General features: G+C 36.6%; 1 protein-coding gene across 1 annotated transcript; it reads left to right on the top strand.

The window, feature by feature from the left end:
- Window positions 1-1,321: 1,321 nt before the first annotated feature.
- Window positions 1,322-5,191, top strand: LOC146938486 (disease resistance protein RPM1-like). The gene is made up of 2 exons (XM_085752418.1): window positions 1,322-4,185; window positions 4,483-5,191. The coding sequence occupies exon 1, from the start codon at window positions 1,396-1,398 to the stop codon at window positions 4,180-4,182; it is 2,787 nt and encodes a 928-aa protein (XP_085608544.1). The 5' UTR covers window positions 1,322-1,395; the 3' UTR covers window positions 4,183-4,185; window positions 4,483-5,191.
- Window positions 5,192-12,950: the final 7,759 nt, after the last annotated feature.

Here is a 12,950-nt window from a genome sequence, read left to right as displayed (position 1 = left end):
CCCTACGTGCCAGGATTTCACAAATATAAGTCTCAATTATATGCACAACTACTAGACCATTATAATTTAACATGCCTTTCAAAGTTATCTATGATTGTAGAAAACTACATATCTTGAATTTTTTGTCTTCTATTTCCATTAACAACACAAATTAAATCCGTTACATAATTAGGATTTTTTTTTCCTATTGTTTTCTGTTTAATCATGCATGCTAGTACTAATTTGCTACTATTTTTTTTTTTTTCAATATTAGTACTACTTTGTCATTATTTAGATAACAAAGACAATTTTTTTAAGCAACAACAACCAATATACTTAAGATCCATTTTGCACTAAAAAAAGTGATGATTCTTTTTAAGTTTTTGAAGTTTCTTTTTATTATGAACCCAATTTTTAATATTAAAACAATTAGTGGTTATAGTGAAGTTCAACACAAGTTAGTTAGTTCCTCCCATACAAACTTACTTTTACTTGATAAGAATGATTAATCTTGTTTTTCCATAGGGGAAAATTTTTAGTATTTGAACATGGCCTCCGATTTTTATCGAAACGGCCCTGGTCCTGGCCTCCGATTTTATCGAAACGGCCCTGGTCCTAGGAGTCAATGGAGTTCCTTCTGAGGCTTTTATACCAGGTCATGGCACCTCGATATTGAGTGGTTACGAACAACTTACATTTAATTGATCCGCAGACGTTCTTGTAGTTTAGGACCACTTTGATGTTCTCAATGTGTTTGTCTAGGTCGATGGTCCCATCGTACGTGTCCATTTGGGGAGGCTTCTCTAATTTGACAAGTGAAAGGGTCGTACGCTGCATGGTCGTCTTCGAAATAATACCAGGACCGCAAGTGTCTGGTATGCCTTGATGAATGCGGGCACCTTCTAATCAGAGAATGCTTGATTTTCTATATGGTACGGCTAAAAAAAGACAAGTTTGGTCTCTTTAAAAAATACATTGTAAAGTCAACGATATCAATTACCTAAATCCAACTTGCAATATGCATGAAATAATGGCCATGTGATAGGGAATTAAGAAACCTAAATTATTTACTCGCACAAGAAAACAAATCTGAAGAGAGCTAACATCATTTTTTTATGAATAATAAATTTGTTGGTAGTTGTACAGCTAACATTGACATGCATTGTTTAACTGCCACTGTTAGTTAATTAACACTAACAGCAAGTTGAAGCACATGATTGACAGCTTCCTCTTGTACGACAAAACTTAAAAATAGAAAATGAACTTCCGATCACACTGCTGTAGCACTACACTTCATCTTGGACTTTTATGCTATATAAGTTTTGAAGGACTAATAGCTTTTACCATAACATTCATCTCACTCACAATACTAGCAAATTAAAATCAAAGATATATACAACAAAAGTGTTTCATAAAATGTGTGACACTGCACTTTCCTTCGCTCGTGATAAATTGCTTCCACTAGCCCGTGATCATTTGCTTCCCCTCATAAAGGAAGCAGCCAACATGATTAGAGGTGTCCCAAAAGAAATTGCAGAATTGCAAAATGTACTAGAAAACATTGAAGTTTTCATCAATCAAGCAGATAGATTGGCTGATGCTGAAGAAGACATGGAAACAAGTCACGAAATCAAAGCAAAGATCAAGCAGCTGGTAGAAGCTTCTTTTCACATAGAAGATGTCATTGATGATTATATCTTCATTGAGGAACAACATGCTCCTGATCCTGGATGTGCCGCCGGTGCTACAAACTGTGTCAAAATTATGGCTCTCCGTCTTCAAATAGCTTACAAGATTCAGGACATCAAATCCCGAATTAAAGAAATAAAAGATACAGGCACTGAAAAAGATCATGACTTTCAACTTCAATCTTCATTGGAAAATGGATCAAGCAGTTCTGCAACAAACAAAAATGCCTCATTATTGCAGAACCTTCGAAGCGCTCCATTTTATATGGATGAAGCTGAAATTGTGGGCTTTGACGAGCCAAGAGACAAATTGATTAATTTGTTGGTAGATGGAAGAGCAGAGCGCACAGTTGTCTCCATTGTTGGAATGGGAGGACTGGGAAAAACCACTCTAGCCAAGAAAGTTTTTGACAACCAAAAGGTAGTTAAGCACTTTGATTTTCATGTATGGATCACAGTGTCTCAACCATACAATATAGAAAAATTGTTGAGGGACATTTTGCTTGAGATTTACAAACAACAAGGGAAAGATCCTCCTCAGAGTCTCCATCAAATGGATCGAAAGCCGTTAGTTGATGAAGTGAGAAACTACTTGCAAGGAAAAAGGTACGTTGTAGTGTTTGATGATGTATGGGATTCACAATTTTGGATTGATATTGAATTTGCTATGATTGACAACAAAAATGGTTGTAAGATATTAATCACAACAAGAAACAAGGATGTTGCAGATGCTTGTAAGAAATCTTTTGGTCAAGTGCATGAGATGGAACGTTTATCTGAAAAACAATCTTTGGAATTGTTTAAAAAGAAGGCGTTCCATGACTTGGACGGATTTTGTCCAGAAAATCTTTTTGATATATCTTCCAAAATTGTTGAAAAATGTAAAGGATTACCTCTAGTAACTGTAGTCACCGGCGATATTTTATCTCGCAAAGATAGAAATCCAATTGAATGGTCTAAGTTTAGTGAAAATATAAATGCAGAGATAGATGAATATTCCATAATAAGAAAAATTTTAGGATTTAGTTACCATGATTTGCCTTACTACCTCAAGTCATGTTTCTTGTATTTTGGATTATATCCTGAAGACTATAAAGTTCATTCAAAGACATTGACTCGACAATGGATTGCTGAAGGGTTCGTGAAAGAAGAGAGGGGAAGGACATTGGAAGAGGTTGCAGAAGGATATTTAAAAGAGTTAACCCATAGAAGTTTGGTGCAAGTAGATTCAATCAGTATTGATGGAAGAGTAAAAACTTGTCGTGTTCATGATCTAGTGCATGCAATGATCCTTGAAAAATATGAGGAGTTATGTTTTTGCAAGAATATTGCTGAGGACAATCAATTGTCTTTAACTAGAGTGACTCGACGCCTATCAATGGCAAGCAGTTCTGATAATCTAATGGAAGGTATTGAAAGCTCACATGTTCGATCATTGCTTTTTTTCGAACCTCAAAGATCACTTGAATCCTTTGTAAAGACGATCGCTACAAAATATAGGCGGTTGAAGGTGCTTGCTTTAACACATACTGAAGTTCCTAATGATTTGGGAAGTTTGAACTACCTGAAATATTTTTGGTTCAGGGGGATTGGAGAAAGAAATTCTGAACTTCCAAAATCCATTGGCATGCTCGTGAACCTAGAGACTTTGGATTTAAGATATACAACATTTGAAAGTAATATGCCAAAGGAGATTTGCAAGCTAAGAAAGCTACGCCATTTTTTAGGCTATGAAATGTCTTTGATTGAGTTGAAGGATGGTATTGGAGGCATGACATCCCTCCAAACTCTAAATTCGGTTTATTTAGATGATGGTGAAGATGAAAATGATAATAGAGTGGTAGAGCTAATCGAAGAGCTAGGAAAGCTGAAACAGCTAAGGGACTTGAGCTTGGACGGTGTTAGGAGTAAATACATGAGTGTTATATCTTCCTCAATTAATAAGATGCAACAACTAGAGAAACTACATATTAGTGGAGTCGAATTTGACATATTCATTGATCTGGATTTGAATTCACCCCCTCCTAGGCTTCAATGTCTTAAACTTAATGGAAGGTTAAAGATATTGCCTGAGTGGATTTCAAAACTCCAAAATCTTGTTAAGCTGAAAGTCAATCTTCCGAAACCAGGGAATGATGCAATGAAATTACTCCAAAGTATGCCAAACTTGTTGTCCCTTCATATCTTCGGCGGTGGTCGCCATTATGAAGACAAATTAGAAAGTTTACATTTTCAACATGGGGAGTTTAAGAATTTGAAGGAACTATATCTTGAAGATTTTTGTGACTTGAGTCACATCCTTATTGACGAAGGTGCATTGGGTTCTCTCAAAAAGCTCACTTTATTAGGCATCCCCCAACTGATGACGTTCCCAACCGGCATTCAACACTTACACAAGCTTCAAGTTCTCGGTCTTTTTTATATGAGTGATGAACTTAAACAGAGCATTGCTCCTGATGAAGGAAAACAGCATTGGATCTTCAAGCAAGTGCCCTCTGTATATACTGTGGGATAAAAGGTACGCTTTCGCTTCCCTACAATTTGAAGGAAAAAAAAAGTTGTAGTAATATTTATTGTCTAGTCATCAAAAAAAAATAATTTCTCGACATCTTGCCAAAAAAAAAAAAACACAAATTCTCGACTTTTGCCTCCTGTTATTTTTCTTTTGAATAACTTTGTATTTATTTATTCTAAATTTTACATATAACTTTTTCCAATCCTTATATTAAGCGTTTTAATTAATGGCATCCTTACATTCAATTGTATAATCATTGCATGATTGTGTTTTATATTAATAATTTGGTGTGAACTGCAGGTGATGGCCATCAGTGCATTTGAGATTCACATTTTTCAAGTGGACTATTATATATATCAGCTAGCATTGCTTCTTTCTGTTCCTGATTTGGCACTTCCCTTCCTCAATAAAAAATAATGTGTTAAGAGTCCCACATCGGTTAGGAGTTGGCCTGACAATTTGTTTATAAGTGGGGGCAATCCTCACCTCACAAGCCGGTTTTGTGGGGTTGTGTTAGGCCCAACCACGATTTCTAATATGGTATCAGAGCCTCTTCACGATTATGGGCCGCCTGTTGTCAGGTTTCCGTTATCGGGCCACCCGTCATTTATGTTCACGCTTCAGATGTGTAATCCTGAGCGTGAGGGGGTGTGTTAAGAGTCCCACATCGGTTAGGAGTTGGCCTGACAATTTGTTTATAAGTGGGGGCAATCCTCACCTCACAAGCCGGTTTTGTGGGGTTGTGTTAGGCCCAACCACGATTTCTAATCTCACCTCACAAGCCGGTTTTGTGGGGTTGTGTTAGGCCCAACCACGATTTCTAATATAATGTGTTATATGTGTCAGTTTATTCAAGAAAATTGAGTTGTTTAATTGTTACATGTATAATATATGTTGTGAGATCTTCTGTTTGATGATTGTAAGAAATTAATATGTTGTTAGCTTTGCTTCCTCTAGAGGTTTGGTTGTTGTTTGTATTGAGTTAGAGTACTCTTTCTACTCTTTTCTATCTCTTTCTACTCTTTTCTATATACGATAACTGCCATTTAAAAAGTATCCATTATTATTAGGCTAAAGTGCACTTTTCACCCCTTAAGTTTTAAAAAGTTGCGATTTTGGCCCCCTATGAAAAAAATAGACAAAAGTGACCCCTTATGTTTAGGGAAATATGCTCTTTTGACGCCTAAGCCATAGTTTTAAAAACCGGACCGGCAATCGACTCGGCAAGGGTACTGGGTCACTGGGTCAATGGTCGAACCACTGAGTCATTGGTCGAACCGCATGACAGAATCGGATTGAACCGGTGATTCGGTTATATGACTCGGTATTTATAAAAAAGATTCTTTATATTGAATTAGACTGAACTGAGTGACTTTGATCTAAAAAAATTATATATTTTTTACACTAAACAGAAGCACATTTTAATAATATAAATAGAAACATCTTGATAAAAAGAAAAAATAGAAACATCTTGATAGACGCCCCTTTGAATTCAACTGCATATATATATTTTTTTAAGATATAATACATATTCAAATAAATATTAAAAAAACATTTCACTTTACATCTAAAACAAAAATAAAAACTAAGTGTGATAGTTGTAATCAAATAAAATGTTTATGAACTTTTTTTTACAAGTAAAATGCTTATGAAATTATGTTGTATTTTATAATTGGTTTTTTATTCAAGTATATAGTTCATTTTAATGACAAATTATATTTAAGGTCACAATTTAATAAGATATGTTTGCGATATATAAGTTATTATATACAAGTTATAATATATATAATATATAGTGATGCAGGCGTTTATATTGTTTTCCTATTTGAAGATGTTTTTAATATATATAAGTATGTAGAAGCATTTATTTTTATAAGATATTATATGTGGTGCAATGGTAAAGCGTAAAGCGTACAGTACACACAGAGCAGATCAGTGGTTACGGGTTCAACACCCATCCCCCATCCATGCCATTTTTACTAAAATTATTTAATTAAATATTTAATTAAATTCTACTTTAGTATCAAACCGGTCCGGTTCATCAAAACTGCCGGTTCATCGGTTTTCAGCGAGTTTGACCGAGTCACACCGGTTCACGTCGGTTCACCGGTTTTTAGCGAGTTTGACCGAGTCACACCGGTTCACGTCGGTTCGAAAGCATGACAAAGGGTACTTCCGCTATTTTGTTTATTTTGTTTATTACAGGAGTATGATATGCTTGATGTTGGAGAAACAATACTATTTTTGAGGATCAACACAAGCGTATTCAAAATGTGATCCGAAAGATTTATAAATTTGTGCTCAACAATATATTTTTTGTGTCTGCTAATTGTATTGGTGTATGGAATTTTATTTGTTTATGGGGTATGTTCATTGAACTATGGAATGTGTAAGATATTTAGAGGATTTTCTGTACTCGAATTTGGAACGAGTTATATAACTACTTCTAAACTTGATTTATAGAGCTGGAAATCTGGTATATATTGGTTTTATAAATTTATGTACAATAGAAGCCTTAAACAAATATATACCAGATTTATAAGTGAATAATTAATAGCCTTCTAAACTTCATTGAATATATATATCATTGAGCACAAATTTATAAATCTTCATGCATAATAGCAGCAAATAGAAGAAACCTTAAACAACAACAAAAATCACAAAATGCAAACTTTTACAGAGGAAGTAGAAGATAGAAATCAAATAAAAATGATGAGATAAATCAACAAAGAAAAACTTGTACAGATGAAAAAAAGCACTTGAACAACAACAAATTAGAAGAAAAATATCCTACATCATAAGCAATTTTTATGCTTTGGGTAAAAATAAAAATACACTTGCTAAGCTGTGACGAATGCAAAAAGAAATAGTGAGCTGGAACAGAAGAGGACAGAAGTTGTTATTGAGAATGGACAGATGGCAATTAATCCGGGTGACAAGGAGAAGCGAGTGAGTAAGAGGGTCAAGTTCCCTAACAGATTATTGAAGGATTTCACACTTAAATAGAGGGGAGAAATAGGGTAGTGGCAGGCAATGATTGGTTATTCTACTTTTCTCTCTCAGTATTCTCTTCTGTCCTAATTGCCTCATCACATAAGCTCAAATATTCCATTGTATTTTCTTTTTGTTATTACCTAAAGAACTCTTATTGTACTGTTACAAAGAAGCATTCATCAATCAATTGAGCTTTAATCCATTTATTTGTTGTTACTGTTACATTGCAAATTTATTACCATAACATTTGGTGCTTTCATTTTGAACTACTATGGCAGAAAACACTCGTTTGAAGGAGGTTCAATCAGATCTGAAGAATGTCCAAGCCGATTTGCACAATGTCCAAACTGATTTACGACGTGTGTTGGATATAATGGAACGTCGTCATGCTGATTATGTTCAAAACAGAGCTTCGGATCTGGAACGCCTCGCTCGCTTGGAAACCGGGTTTTCCACCTTACAGTCATCGTTCTCCGCTTCTCAACAACAACAACTTGCACCGCCGCCGCCGCCGTTTCAAGTAAGGAACGTGAAGCTCGATTTCCCCCGTTTTGATGGAACTGATGTGTTGCAATGGATATTTAAGGCAGAGCAGTTTTTCAATTATTACACCACGCCGGACGATCAACGTTTGACCATCGCCTCCATTCATTTGGACAAAGCCGTTGTTCCTTGGTACCAGATGTTGGTCCGCGACGCACCGTTTCACTCATCGGTCGCTTTTACGCGTGCTTTAGAGTTGGAATTTGGGTTATCACCATATGAGTGCCCTCGTTCCACCTTATTCAAGCTCACTCAGACACAATCAGTAAAAGAGTACTATGTTGAATTCACCTCCTTGGCTAACCGTGTCCATGGAGTCAGTGTTGAGGCTCTACTGGATTGTTTTATCAGTGGACTTAAAATTGATATTCGTAGAGATGTTTTGGCCCAGAGCCTGTTGGAACAAAATGTGTTTAACAATGAACCTCAAAGAGTTTTGATGATAACAAGGTATTAAAAATTGTAAATTGGACTAGCTAATATTTGTTCAAGTGTACAGGACCACAGTTAAAAAGTTACTTCATTAATTGGTTCTGAATGAGCAAATAAAGAGCAAAAGAAAATGAAGCTTAGACGATTCTGAAGGCAATACGCTCCTGAAAGTGGAAAGCGCTCCTGAAGTCAAGCTGCTCCTGAAGAAAGTAAAACGCGCTCCTGAAGAAATAGTGCTCCTGAAGACAAGAGGTCCAGAAGCCACATTATCAGAAGCTGCATCATCAGAAGCTGAAGAAGCTGCATCATCAGAAGCTGCATCATCAGAAGCTGCCTCATCAGAAGTCATTTCACCAGAAGCTGAAGATCAACTGGATTTGCAGAAGATTCAAAGATTTAAGAATCTACACTGCAAAAGCTGTCTATTGGACTCGAAAACACAGCAGAAAATTAGTGGAACTTTGCAACGGTCATTTCAAAGGTGTTTGAAGGCATGTGCTTGCAATTTGGACGAAAGCGTTGACATTGTACTATTGTACGAACTGTACAACCACCTTCTCCACTACTCTGTTTTGTGTCCACGCTACAAGACAAGAAAACAGCTTCAGAATACGGCTTCGCCTGCATAGATGTTCCTTTGGATAAGGAATGGATTTCAAATTTGTTCTTCATAGGACAACAACCAAATCAGGCAAAATATCATTGGTGAAAGATCAAGCTTCAACAACGACTCTTTGGTGTGCTGGCAATTTCACAACGTCTCTTTCACACCTCTATATAAAGGAGTGAAGACTTAGAGTTTTGGTAATGCAAGAACGCTGAACGAAAGACTCACAACATTTTTACAAGTGCCAAACCTCTGCTGAAATTGTTCTGCATTCACTTAGAATTTATGTGTCTCAAAGTCATATCTTAGAAATTCTTAAGTCCGTTGAGTCTGTATCTGATTTATATTGTGAGCACCTCTGATTGTATATCAAATGTTCAACCTTAAACAATTTTCTGTGTAATTTTGTTTAGTTAGGAAGTCTCTTGCAGTTGTGCTTGAGCAGGAAGTCTCTTGATTGTGTTCTTGAGCAAAGGAAGTCTCTAGCTTGTGTGCTTGAGCAAAGGAAGTCTCTTGCTTGTGTGCTTGAGCATTTGTAATCAGATATTACTCTTAGTGAAATCTCCTTGGAAGTGCAAGGGGGACTGGACTACTTCCGGATTGTGGAAGGAACCAGTATAATTGCTTTGTGTCGTTCTTCTTCTCTCTCTCTGTTTTATTCCGCTGCATTTAGATTCTGACCATCACTTCAGAAGCTGTCTCACTTAGCTTCTGATCAGTGTGTTCAGTTTTTAGGAGAAACGAAGAATTTTTCAAAACACAATTCAACCCCCCTTCTTGTGTTTTTCTCACCTTCAATTGGTATCTAGAGCCTTGGTCTGTTGTGTAACACTTAACCGTGCAACAGTCAAAGATCTGAGAAAAACATGTCTACTCCTCCTCCTACTGGTTCTAGTGATACTATCTATAAAAATGTCTCACATGATTATAGTGATAGTAAGAAATCTAGTGTTGGGAAGATTCCAAAATTCAATGGAGATGCTGAAGAATTCTCTTGGTGGAAGACCAACTTTTACAGTTACATCATGAGCCTAGATGAAGAATTATGGGATATTCTGGAAGATGGTGTTGGTGATTTAGTCCTTGATGAAGAAGGAGCTGCTGTGGATAGAAAGAAACGTACTCCAGAACTGAGGAAACTCTACAAGAAGCATCATATTATCAGAGGAGCCCTTGTCATTGCCATACCCAAAGCAGAATACATGAAGATGAGTGACAAATCCACTGCTAAAGCTATGTTTGCTTCTCTCTGTTCAAATTATGAAGGGAGCAAGAAGGTCAAAGAAGTAAAGGCTCTCCTGCTTGTACATCAGTATGAGTTATTCAAGATGAAGGATGATGAAACTATTGAGGAGATGTACTCAAGGTTTCAAACCTTAGTTTCTGGGCTACAGATTCTAAAGAAGAGCTATGTTGCTTTTGATCATGTAAGCAAGATACTCAGAAGCTTACCTGCCAGATGGAGACCAAAGGTGACTGCCATTGAGAAAGCTAAAGATTTAAACACTTTAAGTGTCGAAGATCTTGTTAGTTCTCTCAAAGTTCATGAGTTAAGTCTTAATGAACATGAGTCTACTAAGAAGAGTAAATCAATAGCTCTTTCATCCAAAGGCAAGTCATCAAAATCTCTCAAAGTGGTTGAATCTGAAGAGGAAGAACAGTCAAGTTCATATTCTGAACCAGATGCTGCTGAAATGGCCATGCTCTCAAACAGACTTCAATATCTGGCCAAGAAGAACAGAAAGTTTCTCGCCAGAAGGGGTAACTCCAGAAGCTCAAGGAAAGAAGATCAGAAGGGATGCTTCAACTGTAAGAAGCCGGGACACTTCATTGCTGAATGCCCTGATCTTCAAAGAGAAAAGTCAAAGGACAAGTCAAAGAGGTCTACATTCAAACCAAGCAAATTCAAGAAGCAGATTAAGCAGAGTTTAATGGCAACCTGGGATGATTTGGGTAGTGAATCTGGATCTGATAAAGAGGAAGCTGATGAAGATGCAAAGGTAGTTGTTGGGTTAGTAGCAACAACAACTTCAGAAGCTGGATCAGATTCAGACTCAGAAGATGAAAACGAGGTATATTCCAAAATTCCCAGAGATGAACTTGTTGAGTCACTTAAAGAACTTCTTACGCACTTTGAAGTAAGAACCAATGAGTTGAAGGATTTAAAAGAAAAATATGCTGATTTGGTACAACAGCAAAAATCAACTCTATTGGATCTGAAAGCTTCTGAACAAGGACTTAGGGGCTTTGACTTCATGTGTAAAACATATGAAGATCAGCTCAGGTTCTTATGTCAGAAGCTACAAGAAAAGTGTAATGAAAAACCTTTAAGTAACCACGAAATTGCTCTTGAAGATTTTATTATATCTGGCATTGACAGAAGCAGAGTAGCTTCTATGATTTATAGCATTTACAAGAACAATGGCAGAGGAATTGGTTTTCCAGAAGTGAAACTTGAGAAAACCAATCTAAAATCTTGTTGTGAATGCATCAAGGAAGGTCTGAAAACCTTCTTTGTACCAGAAGGGGCTGAGTTGGAAACTTTTGTTCAATCAAAACCTGAAGCTTCTAGTTCCAAGGCTAAGATTACTTCAAAGCCAAAGAACTCTAAGTCAAAGGCTATGATCAAATCTGATTCCAAGACTTCAAAGGTTATGATCCTGAAAAGATCAGAACCTATTCCTCAGAGTCTGGTGAAACCAAAATCTGGGGTTCTGAAGTCTATGTTTCAGAAGAAGACAGTTACTGCTTCTGAAGTACCAAAACTGAAGGTGATGGTTAATCAGAAGCAACCCAACTCACAGCACAAGGTACAAGAAGTGAAGAGTAAAGCCTTAAGTACTAACCTTCCAGGACCCATAGAACAATGGGTACCTAAATCTAAAAATGTCTATGATGCAGGTATGTCTAAGAGCAGTGCCAAAGCAAAGATCATGGTACCTAGACAGCGGTTGCTCAAGACACATGACAGGAGACAAGTCCATGTTTCTCAGCCTAACAATGAAAGAGGGAGGAAATGTGAAATTTGGAGGCAACCAGTCAGGCAAGATCATAGGTACAGGAACTATTGGTAATTCCTCTACCTCAATTAATAATGTATGGTTGGTAGATGGTCTTGAACATAACCTTTTAAGCATTAGTCAATTTTGTGATAATGGTTATGATGTGCTTTTTGAAAAACCCAACTGTACAGTAATCAACAAGGAAGACAAATCCATTGTGTTCAAAGGAAAGAGAGTTGACAATGTCTATAAAATCAATTTTTCTGAACTGGCTGATCAGAAGGTAATTTGCCTACTATCAGTGAATGATAAGAAATGGATGTGGCACAGAAGGTTGGGACATGCTAACTGGAGGTTAATCTCTAAGCTTAGTAAGTTACAACTTGTGAAAGGGCTACCAGACATTGACTATCATTCAGATGCACTCTGTGGTGCATGCCAGAGAGGGAAGATAGTGAAATCATCTTTTAAAACCAAAGACATTGTGTCAACCTCAAGACCTTTAGAATTACTCCATATTGATTTATTTGGACCAGTGAGTACTGCATCCTTATATGGAAGTAAATATGGATTAGTCATTGTTGATGATTACAGCAGATGGACTTGGGTGAAATTCCTGAAAAGTAAGGATCATGCATATGAGGTATTCAGTAACTTCTGCACACAAATTCAAACTGAAAAAGAGTCAAAAATTTTGAAAATCAGAAGTGATCATGGTGGAGAATTTGAAAATGAGCCATTTGAAGCTTTTTGTGAAAAACATGGAATCATCCATGAATTCTCTTCTCCTAGAACTCCGCAACAAAATGGGGTTGTAGAGAGAAAGAATAGAACTTTACAAGAAATGGCCAGAACCATGATCCATGAAAACAATTTGGCTAAACATTTTTGGGCAGAAGCAGTGAATACAGCATGTTATGTTCAAAACAGGATCTATATTAGACCTATTTTGGAGAAAACTGCATATGAACTCTTGAAAGGAAGAAAACCCAATATCTCTTACTTTCATCAATTTGGATGTACATGTTACATTCTGAACAACAAGCTCTACCTAAAGAAATTTGATGCCAAGGCCCAAAGAGGAATCTTCTTAGGTTACTCTGAAAGGTCAAAGGCATACATAGTGTATAATTCAGAGACACTCTGTGTTGAAGAATCTATGCACATTAGATTTGATGACAAAGAGCTTG

The sequence above is a fragment of the Medicago sativa genome, chromosome 3 (genome assembly GCF_051527215.1).
Source record: "Medicago sativa cultivar Bolivia chromosome 3, Bolivia_mono, whole genome shotgun sequence".
Lineage (NCBI taxonomy): Eukaryota > Viridiplantae > Streptophyta > Magnoliopsida > Fabales > Fabaceae > Medicago > Medicago sativa.
Note: the sequence above shows the minus strand (reverse complement) of the source record. Positions and strands in the feature narration are given on the sequence as shown.

Coding starts and splice junctions, on each gene's coding strand:
- LOC146938486 (XM_085752418.1), top strand. CDS start 1,396: ATGTGTGACACTGCACTTTCCTTCGCTCGTGATAAATTGCTTCCACTA.